This window comes from Hakea prostrata, chromosome 5 (assembly GCF_041222555.1).
Source record: "Hakea prostrata isolate BN-2017 chromosome 5, UWA_Hpros_2, whole genome shotgun sequence".
Lineage (NCBI taxonomy): Eukaryota > Viridiplantae > Streptophyta > Magnoliopsida > Proteales > Proteaceae > Hakea > Hakea prostrata.
In genome coordinates this window covers 16,642,927-16,665,272 of record NC_142604.1, presented here as the reverse complement: position 1 = coordinate 16,665,272, position 22,346 = coordinate 16,642,927, and the positions used below count along the sequence as shown (strand labels likewise).

General features: G+C 38.5%; 3 protein-coding genes and 1 non-coding gene across 4 annotated transcripts; 1 reads left to right on the top strand and 3 right to left on the bottom strand.

The window, feature by feature from the left end:
* Positions 1-304: 304 nt before the first annotated feature.
* On the bottom strand, positions 305-376 carry TRNAT-UGU (transfer RNA threonine (anticodon UGU)). The gene has a single exon. It is a non-coding gene; the product is annotated as a tRNA-Thr (tRNA).
* Positions 377-5,190: 4,814 nt separating this feature from the next.
* LOC149015474 (uncharacterized) lies at positions 5,191-6,090 on the top strand. The gene has a single exon (XM_089156535.1). It carries the CDS (start codon positions 5,191-5,193, stop codon positions 6,088-6,090), a length of 900 nt encoding a protein of 299 aa, XP_089012661.1.
* Positions 6,091-7,285: 1,195 nt separating this feature from the next.
* On the bottom strand, positions 7,286-8,421 carry LOC149015473 (uncharacterized). Its single transcript, XM_089157018.1, has one exon. The coding sequence runs from the start codon at positions 8,398-8,400 to the stop codon at positions 7,507-7,509; it is 894 nt and encodes a 297-aa protein (XP_089013144.1). The 5' UTR covers positions 8,401-8,421; the 3' UTR covers positions 7,286-7,506.
* A 5,119-nt stretch (positions 8,422-13,540) lies between these two features.
* Positions 13,541-14,622, bottom strand: LOC149015472 (uncharacterized). The gene has a single exon (XM_089156979.1). It carries the CDS (start codon positions 14,588-14,590, stop codon positions 13,709-13,711), a length of 882 nt encoding a protein of 293 aa, XP_089013105.1. The 5' UTR covers positions 14,591-14,622; the 3' UTR covers positions 13,541-13,708.
* Between the last annotated feature and the right edge of the window lie 7,724 nt (positions 14,623-22,346).

Below are 22,346 nucleotides of genomic sequence, written 5' to 3'. Positions count from 1 at the left end.
TGGCAACAAAATCATCAACATCGGCCTTCAAACCAATTCACAAAAAATGTTCTCTAATATCGGATAATAATGCAATCCTATAAACTATAATGTTTTATACTTTACTCTCCTTGACTGATGGATTTCTTACCACCAAGTTGTTTCTATCCGTAATTTTTTATGAATGCATTTCTATTATCAAAAAAAAAAAAATCAATTATCATACATTTTCAAAGAAAAAAATATTGAACACTTTATTCTATTAAGATAAATTTTTATCCGAAAATGCTGCTCAAAATATGGTTTGGTTCATTCTAAACCAAAATGCCTCCATGCAGGATCGAACTACAGACCTTCAGTTTACAAGACTGACGCTCTACCACTGAGCTATAGAGGCAGTTGTTGATTCCCTGTTTTAAGTTTATATTTCAATTTCTACTGAAGGGTTTGTCAAGTTTAGGCTTTTCTTCGTTAGTCCTGCATGTGAAATTAAGGTGAATTCACCGATTTTCTAGTCTACTAAATATAGTTCCTATTCTATCAAGGGAAAGAATAATAACTGCCATGCAGCTGAAACTAAGAAAGAACAATAACTGCTCAGAAGAGTTTAGTTCAATTTTTTATTGTGATTGACGAGGTGAGGGGTTTTCTGGGTTCAGACGATGCATGGGAGGCCGTATTTCATTTCCTGGGAAAATTTTAGATCAAAGGAACTTTGTCTATTTTCAAGTTTCAATGGTGAAACAAAATCCAAGGAGGCAGGCCAGCGACATTGCTGCCTACAGGTAACAACATGATAATGCTTCTCTTTCGTCTACGATTCAAATAGGCACTCAAAAGGATGGCCAAAAGAAATATGAACACTAATAATGGGGAAGAGTTGTCGAGTCTGGTGGCCTAAAATGTGACAACAGAACTAGAACTAAACAAATAACAAGGACTCGCATGGAAAAATTGATATTGCATGCTTAGTGTTGTATCTTCAACCTTGGATATGACAATAATATGTTATGACGAAGATAATATCCCTTGAATATTTTAGTCTAAATGTGTCAGGGTGTTATTTTGCTGCTTTGGCCACTGTGGTAGGTCTGGTTGAGAATTTCGAACATTTAAGAAGCATAGGATCGAAATATTCAGTTCTTATTACAAGCTAAGGTGGTCCTATTATCATTTATAAGTTGAAATTTTCTTTTAATATGGTTATGATAATTTTACTTTGCAGAAGTTTAGAAGTGTGGCTTTTACTTGGTGCATGGCACATAAGGTGATGCAACAATAGGCATGATTGTGTATGGTATATGACCCTTAATATTTATGATTAGTAGAAAATATTGTTGAAACCGGTTGAGGAATTTGCACGCACTCTAAAACTGTTGTTGTAATCACAATACTCCTTCAGAGTTGAAACGTACCAGAAGTACTTTCTTTAAAGTATTTAGACACCCCGATTTGTGCAATACAAGTTCTAGAAGTGTCTTCACCCCAAGATCAGTTAGCCTAAACCTTTAAGGTTGCACCTCAGAAAGGTTACTCAAGGTGTAAACAGGTTATGTTCACTGCTTAAACAGAATAACAGGGAGAGAGAGAGAGAGAGAGAGAGAGAGAGATGAGACACGAGAGTGGGTTTATAGAGAGCCCCGCCCAGAGGGGGAGAGAGGGGATGCAGAGAGAGTCAGAGATGAACACGAAAATGGGTTTATATAGAGCCCCGGCCCAAAGGCTGTGGGTGAAAGGGTAAGGACACCTCTCTTTGTGAAGGATACCTTTCAACTCAGCTCTCTTCAAGAAGGTACCTCCAACTGACCTCCCTATAGGAGAGTGCCTCTCAAATGGCATCTCCACATTTTCACTGAGCAATGGGCTTTCCGGAATAGGGTGCATGACAAGATGGGCCTTCGGATCAAGGCCTATGACCCGGGACGTGGGTCTTGGGTTGTGGATCCAGAAAACTCGATTTTGGGTCTTGTTGTGATTGATCATACAATCATAACTCTTCCTTGCAGATGTGACCTTACATACAGATGTAACTCTATGAAGGTGTCCATGCGAGCTTATAAATAGAGGAGAAGTTCTAAACAAAAGTTTCACTTTGACTTTGGTGAAAAAGCAGAAATTTCGTGTTCTAAAGTTAGAAAAATTATGTTTTTGTTTTCTTCATTCTTATGATGTATACTACCTTCGACCTTTGCAAGTAGATTTTGTTGGAGTTGTTGTATCTTGGAGGTGAGAACGTCAAGATCAAACCCAGTCTGCACTTAAGGGGGCGTTCAAATACCTTAAGGAAAAATATTGTACATACGCCTCAACTCACCCTGTTCGAACTCATGCGGGTTTTGTTTCTACTTCTTCTACTTCATTTGGGTAAGTGGTTCTGACATAAGGTATATTATTCTGTTTTTCTTTGTCTGATATTGGTCTGTCTACACTGTGTCCTCTGGTCTTCTAGTTCTAACAATCCATGATGGGAAATCAGTCCGTGAGTCACTCAACATCGTTCAAAACATCAATGAAACTTGGAAAGATGACTCTCCTTACCATTGTGCTCAAGCCGTTGTGGGCTGACTCAGTCGACAAAAAGTTGAGTTCTCTGCTCAATTTTGGGTTCTAGCTTTTCATTTATGACTGGATTTTTTTTTTCTAGATGTCCTCAGTTTTTTGAACATGAGATCGTCTTAGATGAATCTGCATCAAATTATCATATTGATTATCAGATTTCTGCAATTAGGCTTTAAAATTGCAGGCTTTCGGAGTGGGAGCAACAATATGAAAGACCAATGGAGAAGAGCAAGAAAGAACAAAGAAGGATTTCATAGAATGCTTGAAATTGTTGGAAGGGGAGCTTAGTGATGAGCCTCACTTCAATGGGGAGACCTTTGGGTTGCAGTCGTTTCTTCTTGCTTAAATTAAAGGAGGAAGACAAAAGTTAAGAAATTTGAGTTTTGAAACATCATTCCAATCGATTCGGTCGGTTCACTGGTTCACTTTATTGTTTGGGTTGAGTTGAAAAACTTCCCAGAGTCACTTAAGTGAACAAATTTTACATGTGAGAGAATACAACGGTCAAAATTCAAAGGTTTTGGCAATACTAAAATCAAACCGTTTACTGCTTGTGGAACTGCTCCCAAGCAAAATCCCAATTGGATTGGACACATCATTGCACATATAGTGAGCTCTTATTTCTTGTGAAACATCTGGAATCTTTCTATAGTACTTCATCATGGTACTAATCTGAAAATCCCTTCTTGTAATATGCTTAACTACCACGGATTATCATTGAATGATTATACCTAAAGGCAGCTCGTGCCTTACCATATCTGTAGGGCTCAATATGTGCAAAGATAACGAGACAACTTTAGAACAAGCCACTCGTGCATGCATCAATCCCGAAATTTCTTAATCTCTTTATAATTCATCTAGAACTCTCTCCGACGATCCTTAATCAGTTGTATTAATGAGTTTAATAATGACTTAATTAACGTTCTGTTGGATTAAGTGAGATAAACATGGAGATGCTTTATTTTAATGCATGATGCACACGACTTTGATTATTTAATTATGGTGACGGGCTGGCAATGGCAGTGATGATGGTGCAGAGAGGAGAGACAATAATGAAAAATACACCATTACAAACTCATAATATATTTCTTCAAGCACTTCTATAGATGATTAAACAATAAGAAAGAGATGCGTTGTATCCATCTCTTTGGATATGGAGTTTGATAGCCTTTGAGATGTGTCACCACAACCAACGACAATGGAAGAGCCCCTAAATGGGTTATTGAATCCATGATAATTGGAGTCAACTCTTGTTTTAGAGTTTTTTATTTTTTATTTTTTAAATGAGTTTGAGAATTTATTTTTATCAGAAATAAAAAAATGGATTGATACCATATGTGTAGAATGAATTATAGAATAAAAAACAAGTTTAGTATGTTAAAATAAAAAATTAATAAAAAAAATACTTAAAATAGATAACAAATCATTAGAGTTTTGGGGTGTGAAAAATGAGGAAATAATGTAGTTTTCATAAAATGGATGTATAATCTCTTTGCATGTAGATTTTAAATGTCTTTATAGAAATGAATAGAATAAGTTTTGGACTCATAATTTATATATATATATATATATATATATATAGAATTTAAAATCAATACTAGACACGTTAAAAAAAGGTCAAAAATTGCTAATAAAAATTGATATAAAAAAGGCCATTAGGGTTTAATTTAGGGTTTAACTTGTGGAGCTATTTGGGTGATAAGGGATGCAATTTCATACTGAATTGGGTTTGGATTCAGATCATTAGTTGCCCTTTTGCCTGGCCCCATTCGCCTGAAATGGGCACTAGCCTGGGTACAAATCAACAGAGACGAATGATGGACTTGATGATGACTTCAACCTATCATTTTTTTAAAGAAAGAACAAAAGCTCTTGCAATATTAATAGGGCTCAACTAGTGCAAGGCAAGAAATCAAGAAATCTCCAATAAGTCACAAGTTCCCCTATTACCATGGCCCTCAAGAGAGACATGGACTTTAGGGGAATTAAATATGCTAATGGCTGGCTCAATGTCTAGGGTAATTCCCAACCCCGTGCTTCGTCACTTTTGGGATTAATCAGGTGAATGCTATAATAGAATCCCTTTTTGTCGCTCTTTTTTCTTAGTGCTATGTTTATCTCATCAAAACAAAAAAGAAAACAACAAACCACTCGTGCGGCTTCAATCTCGATATTTCTTTATTATTCATCTCAACCTTCATTCCAAGGCTACTGTGTTTCTATAGTTTTAAGTTAAACCATGGATCAGCTTTCTATTGGATTAAGTGAGACGACTTTCCATTGGTTATTTAACGATTCACACGCGTCTTAATGAATTATGGCAACGTGGTTTGTTATCGATGGCAGCGATGGTGTTGCATAAGGGAGACACTCAAGAACATGACACCATTACCAGTCACGATTAAACAACAGAAAGGAGATGCTTTGTGTTCATCTATATGGCAACAGATTTTGATTGCCTCCAACACCATAGCTCGATTGCAATGGAAGAACCCATCTCCAAAATCACATGCTCCATTACATAAGATTTAGAGCTCCAGATTCTTCTTGTCTCCCCAATCCATTTCTTCCATTCGCGGTTCTATATATATATTCAGATTGATATGGGTTCATGAGAACATCAAGGTGTAACAGCAAGAAGCAGCAGCAAAAATGGAAAGTCGTCATCATGTTCGTTCTATTAGCTTACCCTGCAGATTGCATTCTTGCACCCTGGGAGTTGATGAAGAGCTCAGAAAACTCAAGTTTTCAGAAGCGTTATCAACATCAGCACACAAGGCGGACACAATCCGTGCTGGTCTTTCTGGGCTTACAGAATTATATGCATGGGTAAGCGATCTCCTTCGTTTGCCCCAAACCCAACAATTCCTCATCCAGAATCAACATGAGAAATGGGTGGGCGAAGTGTTAGATGGATCTGTACGATTGCTGGATCTGTGTGGTACCACCAGAGATCTCTTGTCACAAATGAAGGAGCGTGTTCGTGATCTTCAATCTGATCTTCGTAGACGAAGAGGCAAGAACTCGAGCATGGAAAGCAGCATTAGTGCCTATATCTCGGGTAGAAACAAGGCCAAGAAGGAAATTTTAAAGGGCATTGAAGTTTTGAAGAGAATGGAAGCCAAACTTGGGTCTTCACCTCTAATGGGTCTAGATCAAAACCAAGGAGTCCTTGCTAGACTGTTGAGAGAGGTTTGCTCTGTCACCATCTCCATCTTCAAGCTTCTACTGTCATTCTTGTCAGCTACACCATCAAAACCTAAGTCCAGTGGTTGGTCAGTGGTTTCAAAACTTATGAATAAGCAGAAAGTGGCATGCGAAGTGGAAGAACTGAGAGCTAATGAGGTTGAGAGAGTCGATGCTGCACTCCGAGATTTGTTCAAACAGAGTTCAAACAAAGATGCAGATGCAGAGAGGGAGCAAATTCAAGTGGCACAGAGAAGATTAGAGGCCTTGGAAGTCGGTATTGAGGATGTTGAGGGTGGTTTGGAGTGCATGTTTAGGCACTTGATTCAAACTAGAGTGTCTCTCCTTAACATCATCACATCCTAGAGATCCTATTAGTTAGCTCTCTGTCTATATTAATGCTTCAGCTCAAAGCCTCAAATCCGCCCATCCAGAGTCCCCCTTTTAAAGGATCTGCTTTATGGGCTATACGTCATTGAAAACCTTCATATATGTACTTACAAATGAAACTGTACAGGGCATGGATATAAATATACAATGCAATTTCAGAATTATTATCTTCCACTCAAACTACTTCTGCCCTTGTTTTTGTTGTATTCTTCTTCTTTGTTTCATCACTGGTTGTGAATTTCTTAGCTTTCTCCTCCTAATGATGTTGAGGTAGTCGCTAACAACATGCATTCAAACCATTTTATCTTTCAGATGAAGTTGGATTATAATTAAGGAAAGTTTTTGGTCTATAACACTATAACCTGTGTATGTAAGAGGGCACAAGCTAGTTCTGTGGCCATTGGGGATTTGTCATTCTCCATGGGATCTGGGATTTAAGAGGACATGACCATGTATAGCCTGGCCTATAATTGGATTTAGGAAGTTTATTTTGGCAATCTCAACTGGTCTATTATGGCATTTTCAGATATCTTCTGGTTTGATTCAGATTAAGACCGAAACCCAATAGCTAGGGCATTTCTCTTTCAAATAAATCCTCATTAATCATGGCTTCTCACCTCTCCCCCATCCCACCTCAAGGAAAGATCTTCACGGATTCTAAACTCTTATCTATGTGGCAACTCCTAAAGAATTGCAGTCACCCTTCTAATTTCTGTCAGCTGTCAACCCCTTGAAGGGGTGTTTTCTCTCCTGACTTTTTTAGATCACCCAGTCCTAGCTCCAACGCAGCAATGCAGCTAGGGGTCCCTCACCTTCTGTTTTGGTTCTAAAAGTTTATGGTTTGTAATTCTTGTAAAAGAGTGTTGTCTTGTGCAAGATTGAGGGTGTACTTGTTCATTCTCTATAATGAAAATTAAAACTAGAGGTTTTACCTTTTACCTTGATGTAGTATCGTAAGATCCGAACCAAATAAAATCTGTGTGTTCATTGTGTGTGATTTATTTCTCTGTTCTATTCCTCAAATCTGAGTTCTGCAATTGAATCAAGAGGGAAAAGCGTGGGTTTCTTTCATCAGTAGGTCATCCTCATAAGTTCTGAGCCTACCAACAATGGCTTTGAGGTACTATGTTAGCAAATTAATAATCGGGAAGAACTTAGAACCATTCACGAATAAACCAAAATGAAAACCACAGAGGCAACAGATGTAGTACTGAAATTGTATTGTGTTATAATTATGAACTATATACAGTTTGAATTGAAGTACATATACCAACGTTCTCAAGATTAGTCACAACCCATAGGCAGATCCTTTAAAAGGGGGACTCTGGTTGGGTGGATTTGAGACTTTGAGTTGAAGGATTAATATAAACAGAGGGCTAACTAATAGTATCTCTATGATGTGAGGATGTTAAGGAGAGAGACTCTTGTTTGGATCAAGTGCCTAAACATGCACTCCAAACTGCCCTCAACATCCTCAATGCCAACTTCCAAGGTCTCTAATCTTCTCTGTGCCATTTGAATTTGCACCCTTTCTAGATCTGCATCATTGTTTAAACGCTGTTTGAGTAAATCTTGAAGTGCAGCATCGACTCTCTCCACCTCATTAGCTTTCTCTTCTTCTTTAGATGCCACTTTCTGCTTCATTAGTTTTGAAACCACTGACCAACCACTGGATTTAGGTTTTGATGCTGTAGCTGACAAGAATGACAATAGAAGCTTGAAGCTGGAGATGGTAACAGAGCAAATCTCTCTCAAAAGTCTAGCAAGGACTGCTTGATTTTGGTCTAGACCCATTATAGGAGAAGAACCAAGTTTGGCTTCCATTCTCTTCAAAATCTCAAGCCCCTTCAAAATTTCCTTCTTGGCCTTCTTTCTAGATGAGATGTAAGCACCAATGCTGCTTCCCATGCTCGAGTTTTTGGTTCTTCGTCGACGCAGATCAGATTGAAGATCACGAACACGTTCCTTCATTTGTGACAAGAGATCTCTGGTGGTGCCACACAGGTCCAGCAATCGAACAGACCCATCTAGCAGCTCGCTCACCCATTTCTCTTGTTGATGCTGGACGAGGGCTTGTTGGGTTAGCGGCAGACGAAGGAGATCGCCAACATATTGGTATAACTCTGCAAGCCCAGAAAGACCAACGCGAATTGAATCCACCTTGTGTGCTGATGTTAATGAGGCCTCTGAATGCCTCAGTTTGCTTAGCTCTTCATCAATTACGAGAGTGCAGGAATGCAATCTGCAAGGCAAGCTAATAGAGCGAAGATGGTAACGAGTTTCCATTTTTGCTCTGTATAAATTTGCTCTTTCGCTGAGATGCACTCTTCGAACAGATCAATCTTTATTTATATGGAACCATGGATGAAGGAAATGGAAGGGGAGACAAGAAGAATCTGGGCTCTGTGTCTTATGTGATGAACATGTGATCATGGAGATGGCTCTTCCTTTCTAGTCGGTTCTGGTGTCAAAATCCGCAGCAAACACTGTGATCAAAGAGATGGATACAGCGAATCTTGTTGAAAGTTTAATGATTTAGCCAAGAAGTATGCATGGCATGAGTTGGTAATCGAGTCATGCTCGTGGTCTCCCCTGCACACCACCATTGCTGCCACCGCCAGCTCACCACTGTTCATCACCATAAATAATTCCATGAGAGTCGTGTGCATCATTTAGAATAGGGAATTATTCCCATGCAGAGTTGTTTAATCACTTAATCCAATGGAAACTCTAAGCCATGCATATACAGAAGAAGTTAGATGGAGTAGGAAGAGAACCATAGATATCGAGATTGATGCATGCACGAGTGGCTTGTTCTTAACCTGTCGTTGTACTTGGAGCATTAAACCCTACATGATGATAATATTAAGAAGAGTGTCAATTAGGGTATGAGACTGCCATACTATAGTTCCTGACAAGGTTTGAAATTTTGGTATATACCGAATATCCTATTTGCTATAAACCATCGTTTCATATCGAATATTGTATCATATGTTAATATATTTTGGTACAATCAAATATGTATTCTTAAAGAGGAAAAAAGAAGTATCAATATGTATCGTATTGGCTGTATTTAATATAGATACTTAATCGGCTAGCATTCTATCACTTATCTGAGGAGAGTATGGAATCCTGATTCCAATGCTCCCCATGTAAGAAAGAACTTGTTACTATTTGGGTAACTATGTTTTGGTGGCAGCAAATGAAATGAAATAATAGTTTTCGGAGTTTTTCTACCTTCAAAAATACTTCATAAAGTTCCTTTTCATTGGCTACAAGTAAAGGTGACAAGAACATTATTACTATCTAATTAACAACCAAACTCTATTCTTATATCATCTGATTAATGGAGGTGGAGGCAATCACTTCAAAACCTGAAAAGCATTAGGGATTCGAAATCCCAAAGATCTTCACATATTCACTGTTAACGTTTTACATTAGTTAATAGATTTAGTTTAAATTTAGTTTTGTTAAATTCAATCTTAGTAACTTAGCCTTTTAGTTCCCCATAGTTCGACCCCGTACTTTCTGCTTGTTAGATTAGTATAGGATTTTATTTTTGATTGGTTAGCGACACGATCAACAAGAACATTCTTACTATCTAATTAACAACCAAACTCTATTCTTTTATCATCTGATTAATGGAGGCAATCACTTCAAAACCTGAAAAGCCAACATTTGACATACCATCTTTACTTGGCTAAAGAGAAACCCGAAAAGCCATTTGTGTATATATCCCACTTCTGACTACTATGTGGAGAACGAAATATAATTGGATCCGTATTTCACTCCATGTATATTGATACCTATTCCTAACCCCAACCTCCCCCCCAAAAAAAAAAAAAAAAACTATTCGTTATTTTGAAAATTGGATTTAATTAATATTAAATAGTGTTCCTTAATAATTCATTCTATTTTAATATATTATGAATGTTTTTTTGGGATGAGTTGTATATTTTGAATTGGTAATTAATGGTGTTATCTTCTTAATTGTCTCCCCAGCACAGCACCGTCCCTGCCACCACCAGCACACGAATTTACACCTAAACTGATGGAACATGAGACGCGTGTGCATCATCATCTAGGATGGTGAGATTTCCAAGTTTTTTGTTTACTTAATCCCAAAAATAATCTAATTTAACACAACCCAGAGGTCTTGGAAGGCATGTTTAGATGAGTTGTATAGTGAATAAGAAGAATATATATATATATGAGATCGATGGACGCACGAGTGGCATTAAGCTAACCATACATAAGCCAATAACATATGAGTTGACTTTATTTATTATCAATTTGGTATAGGAAAAGTGTAAACTTCCATGTTTCTCCTTCACTTATTTTCTAGAGTTTTTTTTATTTATGTTTGAGTCCTTTTAGTACTTTTAGTAGATCACAAACTAAGGTTAGATCCCCTTAGTGCAATATATTATGTTGTGGGTCTTAATTAGACTAATACCGTTAATTGTCATTAAATATATTCAAATTTTAAACGTTGAGAGACCAAAATGCCTCTGAGATTATTTAATACATTGTGTTATTATAATTTTGAGCAAATTGTACTGGCACTCCAAAATGGAGGCTTTAAAGCACTAACACCCCATTTTATGTTTAAAAAACATAAACACCCCATTCATTAAACACACTAGTCCATTCTGTTAGTTAAACCATTAACCCACTATTTTTTTTTTTTTTTTAATTCCAAAAATCCCCTTACCAACACTTAAAACCTTAAACCCCAATTTGTTCTCTCTCCTCACTCGGCTCTCCTCTGCTTCACCGTCTCCACCTTCCTCCGGCAACGCGAAATCTTCGTCCGACAGTCTCTGATTGTCGAATATTGGTGAGTTGGACAGTTTGTCTTCATCATCTAATGAAGCTGAGGAGGAGGAGGAGGAGCTCTCATCATCGTCGTCGTCCACAGGAGGTCTGTGCAAATTTTCTGAATCTAGGGGACCCTACCGCTTGCAAAGTCTGAGAATGGCAAGTTTGATCTTGTTGATGACGCCTAGTGACGACGGCAAGAACCAGAGCTCCCCAAGTTTAGAAACTATAATTTGGAAAAGAAATTTCGCCGATGCCCACAAGATCGATAACACGGGAAACAATGGATGGGTTGGCCAAGTTGTTGAAACCAGAGTCGAGAGCACTTATTCTGTTAATAACTGAGATTTCCAGTGCTTCCATAGAAACCTGTTGCAAAGAAAAAAACACTATTATGAAGAGATCTACCTAGCTTCTAAATTGGCCTGAAGTTGAAGATTGAGAAATGTAGAATTGATTTGAAGTAGGAAGATTAGGAGAGAAATTGAAGGGAATCACGGGGTTTTTATAAGCAAAAGGGGGAGAGATGGTATAATGCTGAGATGGTGGATAACGCTAGGTGGAGGTGTCAAAAGCTAACAAGAATTAACAAAGAAGAACTTCATGAGTTCTGGCTACAGATATCGGACAAGAACGGAGACGGTGAGGAGAGAGAACAAATTGGGGTTAGGGTTTTAAGTGTTGGTAAGGGCATTTTTGAAAAAAAAATAAATAAATTGTGGGTTAATGGTTTTACTAACAGAATGGACTAGTGTGTTTAATGAATGGGGTGTTTGTGTTTTTTAAACATAAAATGGGGTGTCAGTGCTTTAAAACTTCCATTTTGGGGTGCTAGTGCAATTTGCTCTATAATTTTTTTTTTTTTTTTTAGATTTCTATTTTTTTTAACCATATAATTAATGTTTAATAACCAATTATTTCTTTTTAAAACCATATATTAATACAATGTATTAAATAACCTGAAGCTCACTTTAATTTTTTTTATGTTTGAAATTTGAATATACTTAATGTGGTTAACGGTGTTAGTTTGCTTAGGACCTACACATAATATATTACATTAATAAAGGTGGGGTGGGAAAATTCTTGAAAAATGTGTAAATATTACTTTTCTAAACCCAAATATTGCATTGAGGGGACAATCCACGTTCAGTTTATAGCCCACATATTTGGGGGGGAAAGCTGGACCCCACACATCATCTACCAAACTCTATTTTCTATCTATTCTAGCTCTCCATTACTCCCTTTGTCGTATGAAAAGTTTCACCGCTAATTCGCTCTAGATAAAAAAATGTTACTTGTTATTGTTCCCTAATATTTATAAAATTATTTTTATTTTTAAAATTAGTAATCTTTAAAATTAATTATCTAACCTTAAATTTGCATAAAAGTATCTGCCCCTTGCTTTCTTGCTATTAAGTTTCGTTAAATAACTAATGATGTGACAGTATTTGTATTTTTCAAAATATCAAAAATAACTCATAAGTTTAATATATTTTCTTCATCTCATCAGGATCTCTGACTCTTTAAATTCTAAAGTGTAAGAATGTGAGAGTAAAAAATGTCATATAAGTGATGGTATTATCTTTTGGCTTCTTAATTCCAATATAGGGCAAGATCATCTATGCCTAATAGATGTGGAGGAAGAGGTGTTGGCACTAATCTGTTGTCCGGCTCTATTAAATGTGTTCTCTTTCAATGTTCGCTCCATTGGAGTCGAATGCTCCTTGAAAACATGTAGAATATGTTGTTTATAATTGTCATGAAAACACTTGCAAATTCTTATTTTCTAATTCAATTTTTATTTTTATTTTTTTTTTTTGGAGTTAGATGGTTACCAGTGATGGGACCTGTGGTGGGTGGCCTCCAATAAGGTGAAGGAAGAAAATTGGTGAAGGGATGAGAGTATAGTTTTTACTGTGGTATGAGAGTATATTAGCAATTTTATTTCATTAAATCATTAAATGGATAATAGGGTAATTTGGTCATTTTATTAATGATTTTTCGTTTTTAGGGCGTAAATTTTCAGCGATGACTTTAACGTCTCTTAAATGATGTTAATTGACCCTAATTTACACATAAATTAAGTCACTTTTTTTTTTTGTCTGAGGTTCATCTGGACCAGCTTACGCACACCTTGATTACATCCTCAGGGGAATGCTCGTGTCCACAAGAGTCGAAACATGACCTCTCCACTGAGAAGTATGGATCTTACCACTCCACCAACCCTGCATTGACCACTAAGTAGCTTTTAATAAGCTGTTGGCCTGGAGGCTGGGAAAAATCAACCCACCTTTTGCATCTATCTTCATTATTGCTATGGATTCAACAAATTTACTGGAGGAGTAGCGATTATTCTACTTTTTTATACTAATGAAGCATATCTTATCTCATCATGAATGAACATTGCACAGAAGGAATCAACCATGGCTACCAATTGAGGACGGAGCAGACTTGGAGAATACAATTAGAGCATTTAAACTTCACCAGGAACGGCTTTTGAAGTGTTTTGTAAGAAAATACCTAACAAGATTTAGAAAGAAAACCTGAACCAACAATGAAACAACATTGAAAACCAAAAAGGCAAAACAGAGCTTGTTGAGTGAAAGATATAGTCTTGAGATTGCATTGTATAATAATTTCACACTATACAGTTGAATTGATGTACATACAGAGAAGGTTTTATAGGGTAAAACCCATATGCAGATCCTTTAAAAGGGGGACTCTGGATGGGTGGACTTGAAGCATTAATATAAACAGAGTACTAATAGGATCTCTATGATGTGATGATGTTAAGGAGAGACACTCTGGTTTGAATCAAGTGCCTAAACATGCACTCCAAACCACCCTCAAGATCCTCTGTGCTGATTTCCAAGGCCTCTAATCTTCTCTGTGCCATTTGAATTTGCACCCTCTCTGCATCTGCATCTTTTTTTGAACTCTGTTTGAACAACTCTCTAAGTAAAGCATCAAGTCTCTCCACCTCATTAGCTTTCTCTTCTTCCTCTTCACATGCCACTTTCTGCTTCATTAGTTTTGAAACCACTGACCAACCACTGGATTTGGGTTTCGACGCTGTAGCTAACAAGAATGACAATAGAAGCTTGAAGATGGAGATGGTAACAGAGCAAATTTCTCTCAACAGTCTAGCAAGGACTGCTTGATTTTGATCTAGACCCATTATAGGAGAAGACCCAAGTTTGGCTTCCAATCTCTTCAACACCTCAAAGCCTTTCAAAATTTCTTTCTTGGCCTTCTTTCTTGCTGAGATGTAAGCACCAATGCTGCTTTCCATTCTTGAGATTTTGCTTCTTCTTCTACGGAGATCAGATTGAAGATCACGAACTCGTTCCTTCATTTGTGACAAGAGATCTCTGGTGGTGCCGCAGAGGTCCAGCAATACAACTGACCCATCTAGCAGCTCACCCACCCATTTCTCTTGTTGATGCTGAAGTAGGGCTTGTTGGGTTAGCGGCAAACGAAGGAGATCATCTAAACATTCATACAACTTTTCCAGCCCAGAGAACCCAGCACGGACAGTGTTTGCCTTGTGTGACTCTGGAAACTTGAGCTTGCTCAGCTCTTCATCGATTCTGAGAGTGCAAGAATGCAATCTGCAAGGCAAGCTAATGGAGCGAACATGAAAGCGACCTTCCATTTTTGTTCTCTGTGAAGTTAGAGTTAAAATGAGATGTGAGATCTACTCTTGGAACCCATCGATTTGAGAGTATATATAGGCTATAGCAATACAGAAGAAGAAAATGGAGGGAGACAAGAAGAATCTGAGCTGATATGTCATATGTGACGAGGAGCATGTGATTTGGAGACATTTCGAGGCAAGAAACTCGATAACCAAAGAGATTGATACAACGCATCTCTTTTTTATGGGTTCTATCATTTATCCAACAAAGTTTATTATGAACTGATAATGGTGTTTGTCTCCTCTGCAGATCACCCTATCTGCCACAGCCAGCGCACCACCATTACATCCATGATTGATTAATATAATCCGCACTCGTGTGCATCATTAGAATAGGTTATTAGGTTTCTAATTAAACTTATAGCAGAACTCAGATATCTTCAGAGTGATACAGAGGTTGATGCATTGCACGATTAAGACTTAAAACTATCATTACTCAATAATAAAGGTTGTTGAACAAATTAAGAGATCATATCATCTTGTCCCCTGCTTACAACGCTGTGCCTGAAGGCCTGCCTCCTTGGTTCTGTAACATGAATGAGCTCTGAAGTTTTCTAAGCAAGCCCAATTGTCAGTTGAGTGACATGGATGTATGGAACAGACACCCTAACACAAGAAGCCAAGAAGCCACCACCGTCTCTGAGACATTTACAAAACCACAAACTTGGCAATTCTCAAGATTGGGACTCTTCAGAGATTGTCTCCAGGAACCGAAGAACCATATGCAGAGGTCGGGTTGCCGACCTAGGCTGCCAATCATGCCTCGCAACAAAGATAACATGAAGTATGGAGAGGGCCGGCTTGATGGTGCTTAACTGTCTGTGGTGTGGTGTGGTGTGTAATGTGTTGCTTGGGTAGACAAGGGAACCAATTGCATCTTGCTGTATGCATCGATCTCTTTAATTGGATTTAGAGCTAAATTCAAACGCCTAAATTAGTGAGTGTGTCAGCTAGAACACTCAGCTATTCCTCTTCCAGTGGAAGAGGAAGAGCCACGCTAATATCACATGCTTCAAGACAAGATTCTCTCTCTCTCTCTCTCTCTCTCTCTCTCTCTCTCTCTCTCTCTCTCTGCTCTTTCCTGTCACCGCCATGTGCATCGTTTGATGAAGCATCGTTATATGCATTTGATATTTAACGCGTTTCCTGCGTTAGCTCATCAAGCATGCACTCCCAATGGAAGCCTTCCACTTGCAGGATTGTAGAAGGGCCACGCAATGCATTAACTTGGTCCAGCTTTTCTGAATTATATATGGTTGAGGCTTTATCGATTGGGCATGCAGTGTATGATGCAGCTCAGTGGCGGGCAAGCATCCGGGTGGAATTGGATGGGGGTCTCTTTCCTTAGACACCGGGGTGGATCGCTGCAACATAATGTGGAATTGATAGTGGCTGATGGTTCTCGATTGTCTCCCCATTTTCAACTCTATGCTTTTTTTTTTTTTTTTTTTTTTTTGGGTAAATAGAATTTCATTCAAAAAATCAAGCAAAACGCGCTAGATCCAAATTATAATGAGCCTGAATCCAAGAAGTGGATAATGGTTAATTAGTCTTGCAAGGTAAAGACCAGGCCTCTTGGGCTAGAGAATGTGCCAACAAGCAGTTCCCATCTCTAGAACAAAACAAAAACTTACAAGAAAAGAAACGAGATGCTAAGTCCTTAATATCTTTTACAATCGGTTCAACTTGATAAGGGGAAAAAGGATCACAGCCCACAAGGAGTTCCACCAGGCCCAAATTGTCAGAGAAAACCGCAACCTCTTCAATCCCGTTCTTGCGACCCCATACCACAGCATCGGCATTAATAGAGCTTCCCCTTCTAGCACCGAGGCAGACAATGCCTTATCCGAACAACTCAAGACCAGCGTTCCCCCTTTAAAAGCAATGAAACCCAACCTGTTGCTCCATTGTCCTCACTAAATGCAGCATCACAAAACAGAATCACCTCCGGGATTTTCGTGACTTGATCCTCTGCGCCTTAGATTTCATTGAGAATCTCAGCCCCATGCACATTCTTTCTACCATGCACCACCCAAAACTCTTGAAAAATTGTAGCAACTCTTCTAGCCTATGTATGTCAAGCAAGAACAACATAATAGTTTACTCTTTTTTTCTTTTTCTTTTTTTTTTTAAAGAAATTCATTCAAAAATAGATGGAACCCCCCACTCCCGCACGTACTCTCTCCAAGCCAGGTTTTCTTTCAAACTGTTGTTAGGTGAAAATGGAGAACTTCTAAGAATTATTTGAACACCGTTCCTAGGGACTCTACATCCATTATGTAGAAGTTGGGTCACATCAGGGATGTACATAATTTTTATTGATTTCCTACTCCTTCACTTACACTCGGCAAAGGTATAACATTCTCTCAAGATCACTACTTTCTTTTTCCTAAAAATGAAAATCCTTTCACTTTCATTACAACCGACTTCACCCCCAGATCTCTTGCAGATCACCCGACATGTTTTGCATTTGCTTCAATGGCATACGGAGAAAGATGAGACCCCCCCCCCCCCCTTTTAATGACCTCCAAACAATCTGCGGAAGACCCTTTTTTTTTATTCCCCTAGCATCTGTCATGGACTCACGATTACAAGGGCATTATTGTTTTTTGGTGGTAAATGGACAAAATGCTTCTTAGCATTCAGACTCAAAAAAAGAAGTTGGCATTCTCATAAGGAGCGATAGTGGAGCTCCCATTGCTTCTTATACTTGTGGGTCTTATTACTATTGAATTAGTGCAACCGAAGCTAATGATATGTGTAGGTCTTCTCCAAGCCAAAAGAATACGACTCAACATCTGAATCAGATTCAAATGAGGTGGTTGAGCACATTAATTCCTCTACATGTCTTGAGTTTGCATCTAAACCAATTTTCTTAGACATTTTTCACCTCAATACTACATTTAAATCACTTGTGCTTCATTTTATTCCAAGAGACTCCAACTCTTTGGCAGATTCCTTATCCAGGTTTGCCCTTTTTGTGGAGCTTTCAAAAGTTTGGTACATGTCCAATTCTTGGCTTCTTCATCGTTGTAACACAAATGCATGCCATTGTTTGTAATAGTTGACTCTCTTGCAAGAAAGGTCATGTCGATCTCGTGTATGACTGTATGTTAAGGAATAATATTGTATATTAATTCTTTCTTGTATTTCGTATTTCGTATTCTTGTGTTTCTTCTACGTATGTTGTATTTCCTATTACCCATACGTTTTATAAATATGTGTAAAATCAGATATTCTGATTTAACACAAGATTTATTCAGATATACTCAAACTCTAAGTTGGTATCACTCGCAAGGTTCGGTTCTGCTAGGTTTTTCTCTTCTTTGCTTTTTCGTTCGATTCTGTTGCTCGATCGCTGCTATGTGTGCTCGGATTGATTTTGGTTTTGTTACTTGGTGCTGCTGTGTGTGCTCGGTTCTGCTGTGTGTTCAATTTCTTTGCTGCTGTGTGAGCTTCTTTGTCCTCAGATCTGCCTTTTCTCTTGTGATCTAGTGATTGGTTCTTCTTTGAAACTTTTTGTGGTTGAAGATATCTGTCTTTTGCTGGAGTTGGCGCTCTGTGTGTTCAAGATTTGCAAGATTTGCAAGCTTTGCTGTGACTACAGGCTATGCTGTGATTTTTGCTCTGCAATTTGTTCTGTTTATGATCGTTATGCTCTTTGAAGTCTAAAATCGTGATTGTTCTGAAGGCTGTTCGTGATTCTTTTGTCCGAATTTATTCTGAAGTCTGAAATCGTGTTCAAGATTTCTCTTTGAATTATGAAGTCTCTTTTGTTTGTTGCGGCTGTGAAATAGTTGTTTTCAGATTTGTGTCCTATAACTCTGTTTTGAGCGTGTTTTCTTTACTCTGTTCAACAGTTTCGTTTTTTGACTCACAGATTGGTCATTTGCTTCAGCTATTTTAAGTGTGCTTGGGTTGATTCTTGTCAGTTCTTGTCTGATTTCTTGATCTTTTTCTTCGATGGCTTCTGACTCTACCACTTCTGCCTCTGAGGCAGCTTCTATTGATCTTGCTCCTACGATATCCATCTCTCATGCTCATCATTACTTACCTATTAAACTTTCTTCTTCCAACTATCTTGTTTGGAGGTCTCAATTCATTCATTTACTTAAATCTACTGGTCTTATTGGTTTCGTTGATGGCACCACTCTCTGTCCTTCTCCTTTTCTGGATTCTGTTGCAGCCCCACTGACTCCAAATCCTGCATATTTTCTTTGGCACAAACAGGATCAACTATTGCTCAGTTGGATTCTTGCTTCTCTAACTGAACCTGTACACTCTAAGGTTGTTAATATTTCCACTACTTATGAGGTCTGGTCTTCTCTTGCGTCCACTTATGCTTCTTCCCCTCAAGCTCGTGTGATGCAACTTAGAATGCAACTTCATCATCTTCGGAAGGGTTCTGACTCTGTCTGTGCTTATCTCTTACGGGTGAAACAAATTTCAGATGCTCTTGCATTAACTTCTAATCCAGTCTCTAAATCTGAGCTTGTATTATTTGTTCTTGGAGGTTTGGGATCAGATTATCAGTCCTTCATCACCTCGGTTACTACTCGTGAAAATCTTGTCAAATATGCAGATTCACAAGGTCTTCTTCTTTGTGAGGAAATTCGCATCTCCAATTCTCTTCAGGATATTTCCAATATCAGTGCTCATCTAGCTCACACTTCTGTCTCTAGTTCAACCTCTCAAAGTAATACTGGCTTGCGGAATTTTAATGCTGGTTGCACCTATAATCAACGTGTGTATACTGGTGCTCTTGGACAACTTGGTCGTGGTCCTAGCCATGGTTTTGGTAGAAATGGGCGTGGTCGACTCTATTGTACATTTTGTGATCGCTATGGTCATGTGGCACATTTATGTTATCAACGATCTTCTTTTGATGCTCCACCTCAGGCTCATCTTGCTACCTAAACTGTTTGCTCCCATGTTGGTAATCTCGGCACTCACTAGATTCCTGATTTTGGAGCTTCACATCATCTTACCTCTAATCTCTAGCATCTTTCTGCCCCTATTAAATATGTTGGTACTGATTCGGTTGTGATAGGAGATGGCTCAGGTTTGTCTATTTCTCATGTTGGTAGCTCAGCTTTACATATGGTGATTCTCATTTCAAGATGAATGATGTTCTATGTGTTCCCACTGCTTCTGCTGATTTGCTTTCTGTGAGTCACTTTGCTGCTGACAATAATGTCTATTTTGAATTTCATTCTGATTACTTTTACATAAAGGATCAGTCCACGGGTCATATACTTCTGAGAGGTCAACGTGAAAATGGGATATACACTATGCCTCTTTTGGAGCCTATACACGGTATTGTTTTGTCTGCTTTTAAAGGTTCTCCAGATGTTTGGCATCATAGACTGGGTCATGCTAATTATGTTACTGTCAACAGAATTACTTCTGATTTTCATTTGCCTTGTATTGGTGCTCGTCAACATGTTGTTTGCTCATCTTGTCAACTTGCTAAAGCTCACAAGTTACCTTTTGCTAGCTGTGATACTTATACAACTACTCCTTTACAACTTGTGTTCTCTGATTTGTGGGGTCCTTCGCATGAGATTTCAAATGAGGGTCATCGTTATTATATTTCGTTTGTTGATGATTTCACATGTTTCACTTGGTTGTACACAGTTGTTAACAAATCTGATGCATTTAGAGTTTTTCAAGTGTTTAAAGCTCTTGTTGAAAATCAGTTTTCAACTAGCATCAAGTCTTTTCAATCTGATTGGGGTGGTGAATTTCGTTCATTCTCTTCCTACTTGACTTCTTGTGGAATTGCTCATCGTCTCTCTTGTCCACATACTTCTGAGCAAAATGGTAGGGTTGAGAGACGTCACCGGCAGATCGTCGAAATGGATTTAGCTATGCTTGCTCATTCGGGTCTCCCATTTAGTTTTTGGTGCGATGCTTTCCACACTGCTATTTATCTTATGAATCAGCTGCTGTCTGGTGCTCTTCATTTTGATTCTCCTTTTCATCGTGTTTATAATCAATGGCCTGACTACAAGTTCTTGAGAATATTTGGATGTTGCTGTTATCCTTTATTGCAGCCTTATAATTCTCACAAGTTGGCTTTTCGATCTGCACCTTGTGTTTTTCTTGGATATAGCATCCAACACCATGGTTATAAATGCTATAACTACTGCTACTGGAAAGATGATTATCTCACGACATGTTACTTTTGATGAATCTCTTTTCCCATATAAGCACAGGTCTACTGTTGTGCCATCTCAGGAGCTTTCTACTTCAGCTACTTTACAGCTTCCTTGTACTTTGTCACCTATGGAGTCTGCTGGTGTTGCAATTACTGGGCCTTCTACTTCAGCTGAACCTAGTTCATGTAGACAACCCATTTTTCCTCCAATTAATGTTGTTCCTAATGCTCATATTTCTCATTCAAATGTAATAAATGGGACTCTCCCAATTCGGTCTGTAACTAATGGGACTGTGGACTCTCATAATGTGGTTACTACTATGTTAGATGGGCCTTTTCATATTGTAGCTACTAATGTGTTGAATGGGCATTTTCCCAACTCTCTCAATGGATCTTATACTGGGCTTCTTTTTGGATCTTCTAATGTATTGGATCCTTGTACTCTTGGCCCTACTTCTAGTAGCTTATTAGTGACTTCTCATGGGCCTTGGCCCAACTAATGTCATTCAAGCTGGCCAAGCCTCTATTGGGCCCTCATTGTCACCATTCCACATTACTAATCCTCCTACTGATGTCTCTGCTTCTTTACCTAGTTCAACTAATGTTTTGCGAACTCATTCCATGGTGACTAGGACGTAAGATGGTACATGTGTTCCAAAACTTCCCAAGAGTTTTTATGCGACACGCCATCCTCTTCCATTGGCACTTGCTGCTCAAAGTGTTTCAGATCTTGAGCGTACCTGTTACACTCAAGCTTGTAAAAAGCCTGTTTGGCGTACCGCTATGGATGCTGAATTTAATGCATTAGTCACAAATCAAACATGGACTCTGACTTCCCCACCTCCGGATCGTCGTATCATTGGTTGTAAGTGGCTTTATCATATCAAACGTCGCTCTGATGGGTACTATTGAGCGTTACAAAGCCCGACTTGTGGCCAAGGGTTATACTCAAGAATATGGTCTTGATTATGATGAGACGTTTAGCCCAGTTGTGAAGCCCACTACTATTCGTATTCTTTTGGCTTTGGTTGTTTCCTCCAAGTGGTCGATTCGTCAACTTGATGTCAACAATGCTTTTCTTCATGGCCTTTTTAATGAGGAGGTTTATATGCAACAACCGCCTGGTTATATAGACCCTCATTATCCATCTCATGTTTGTTGGCTTCAACGCTCTCTTTATGGTCTTAAACAAGCACCACGGGCTTGGTTTCATCGCCTTAGCTCCTTTTTGTACAACTTGGGTTTTCATGGTTCCAAAACTGACTCCTCATTGTTCTACTCTCAAGGATCTAATGGTCCTCTTTATATTTTGGTATATGTTAATGATGTTCTCATCATGGGACCCTCCAACCCAACTATTAATAGTCTTATGCATTCTCTACATGCTGAGTTTGCTCTCAAGGATTTGGGTAATGCCCGTTTCTTTTAGGGATTGAGCTTATTCCTCTCCCTATGGATCTACTTTTATCTCAACAATGGTATATCTTGACTCTCCTTCAATGAGCTGAGATCGCTGATGCAAAGCCTATTACCACTCCTATCCCTCCATCTCAT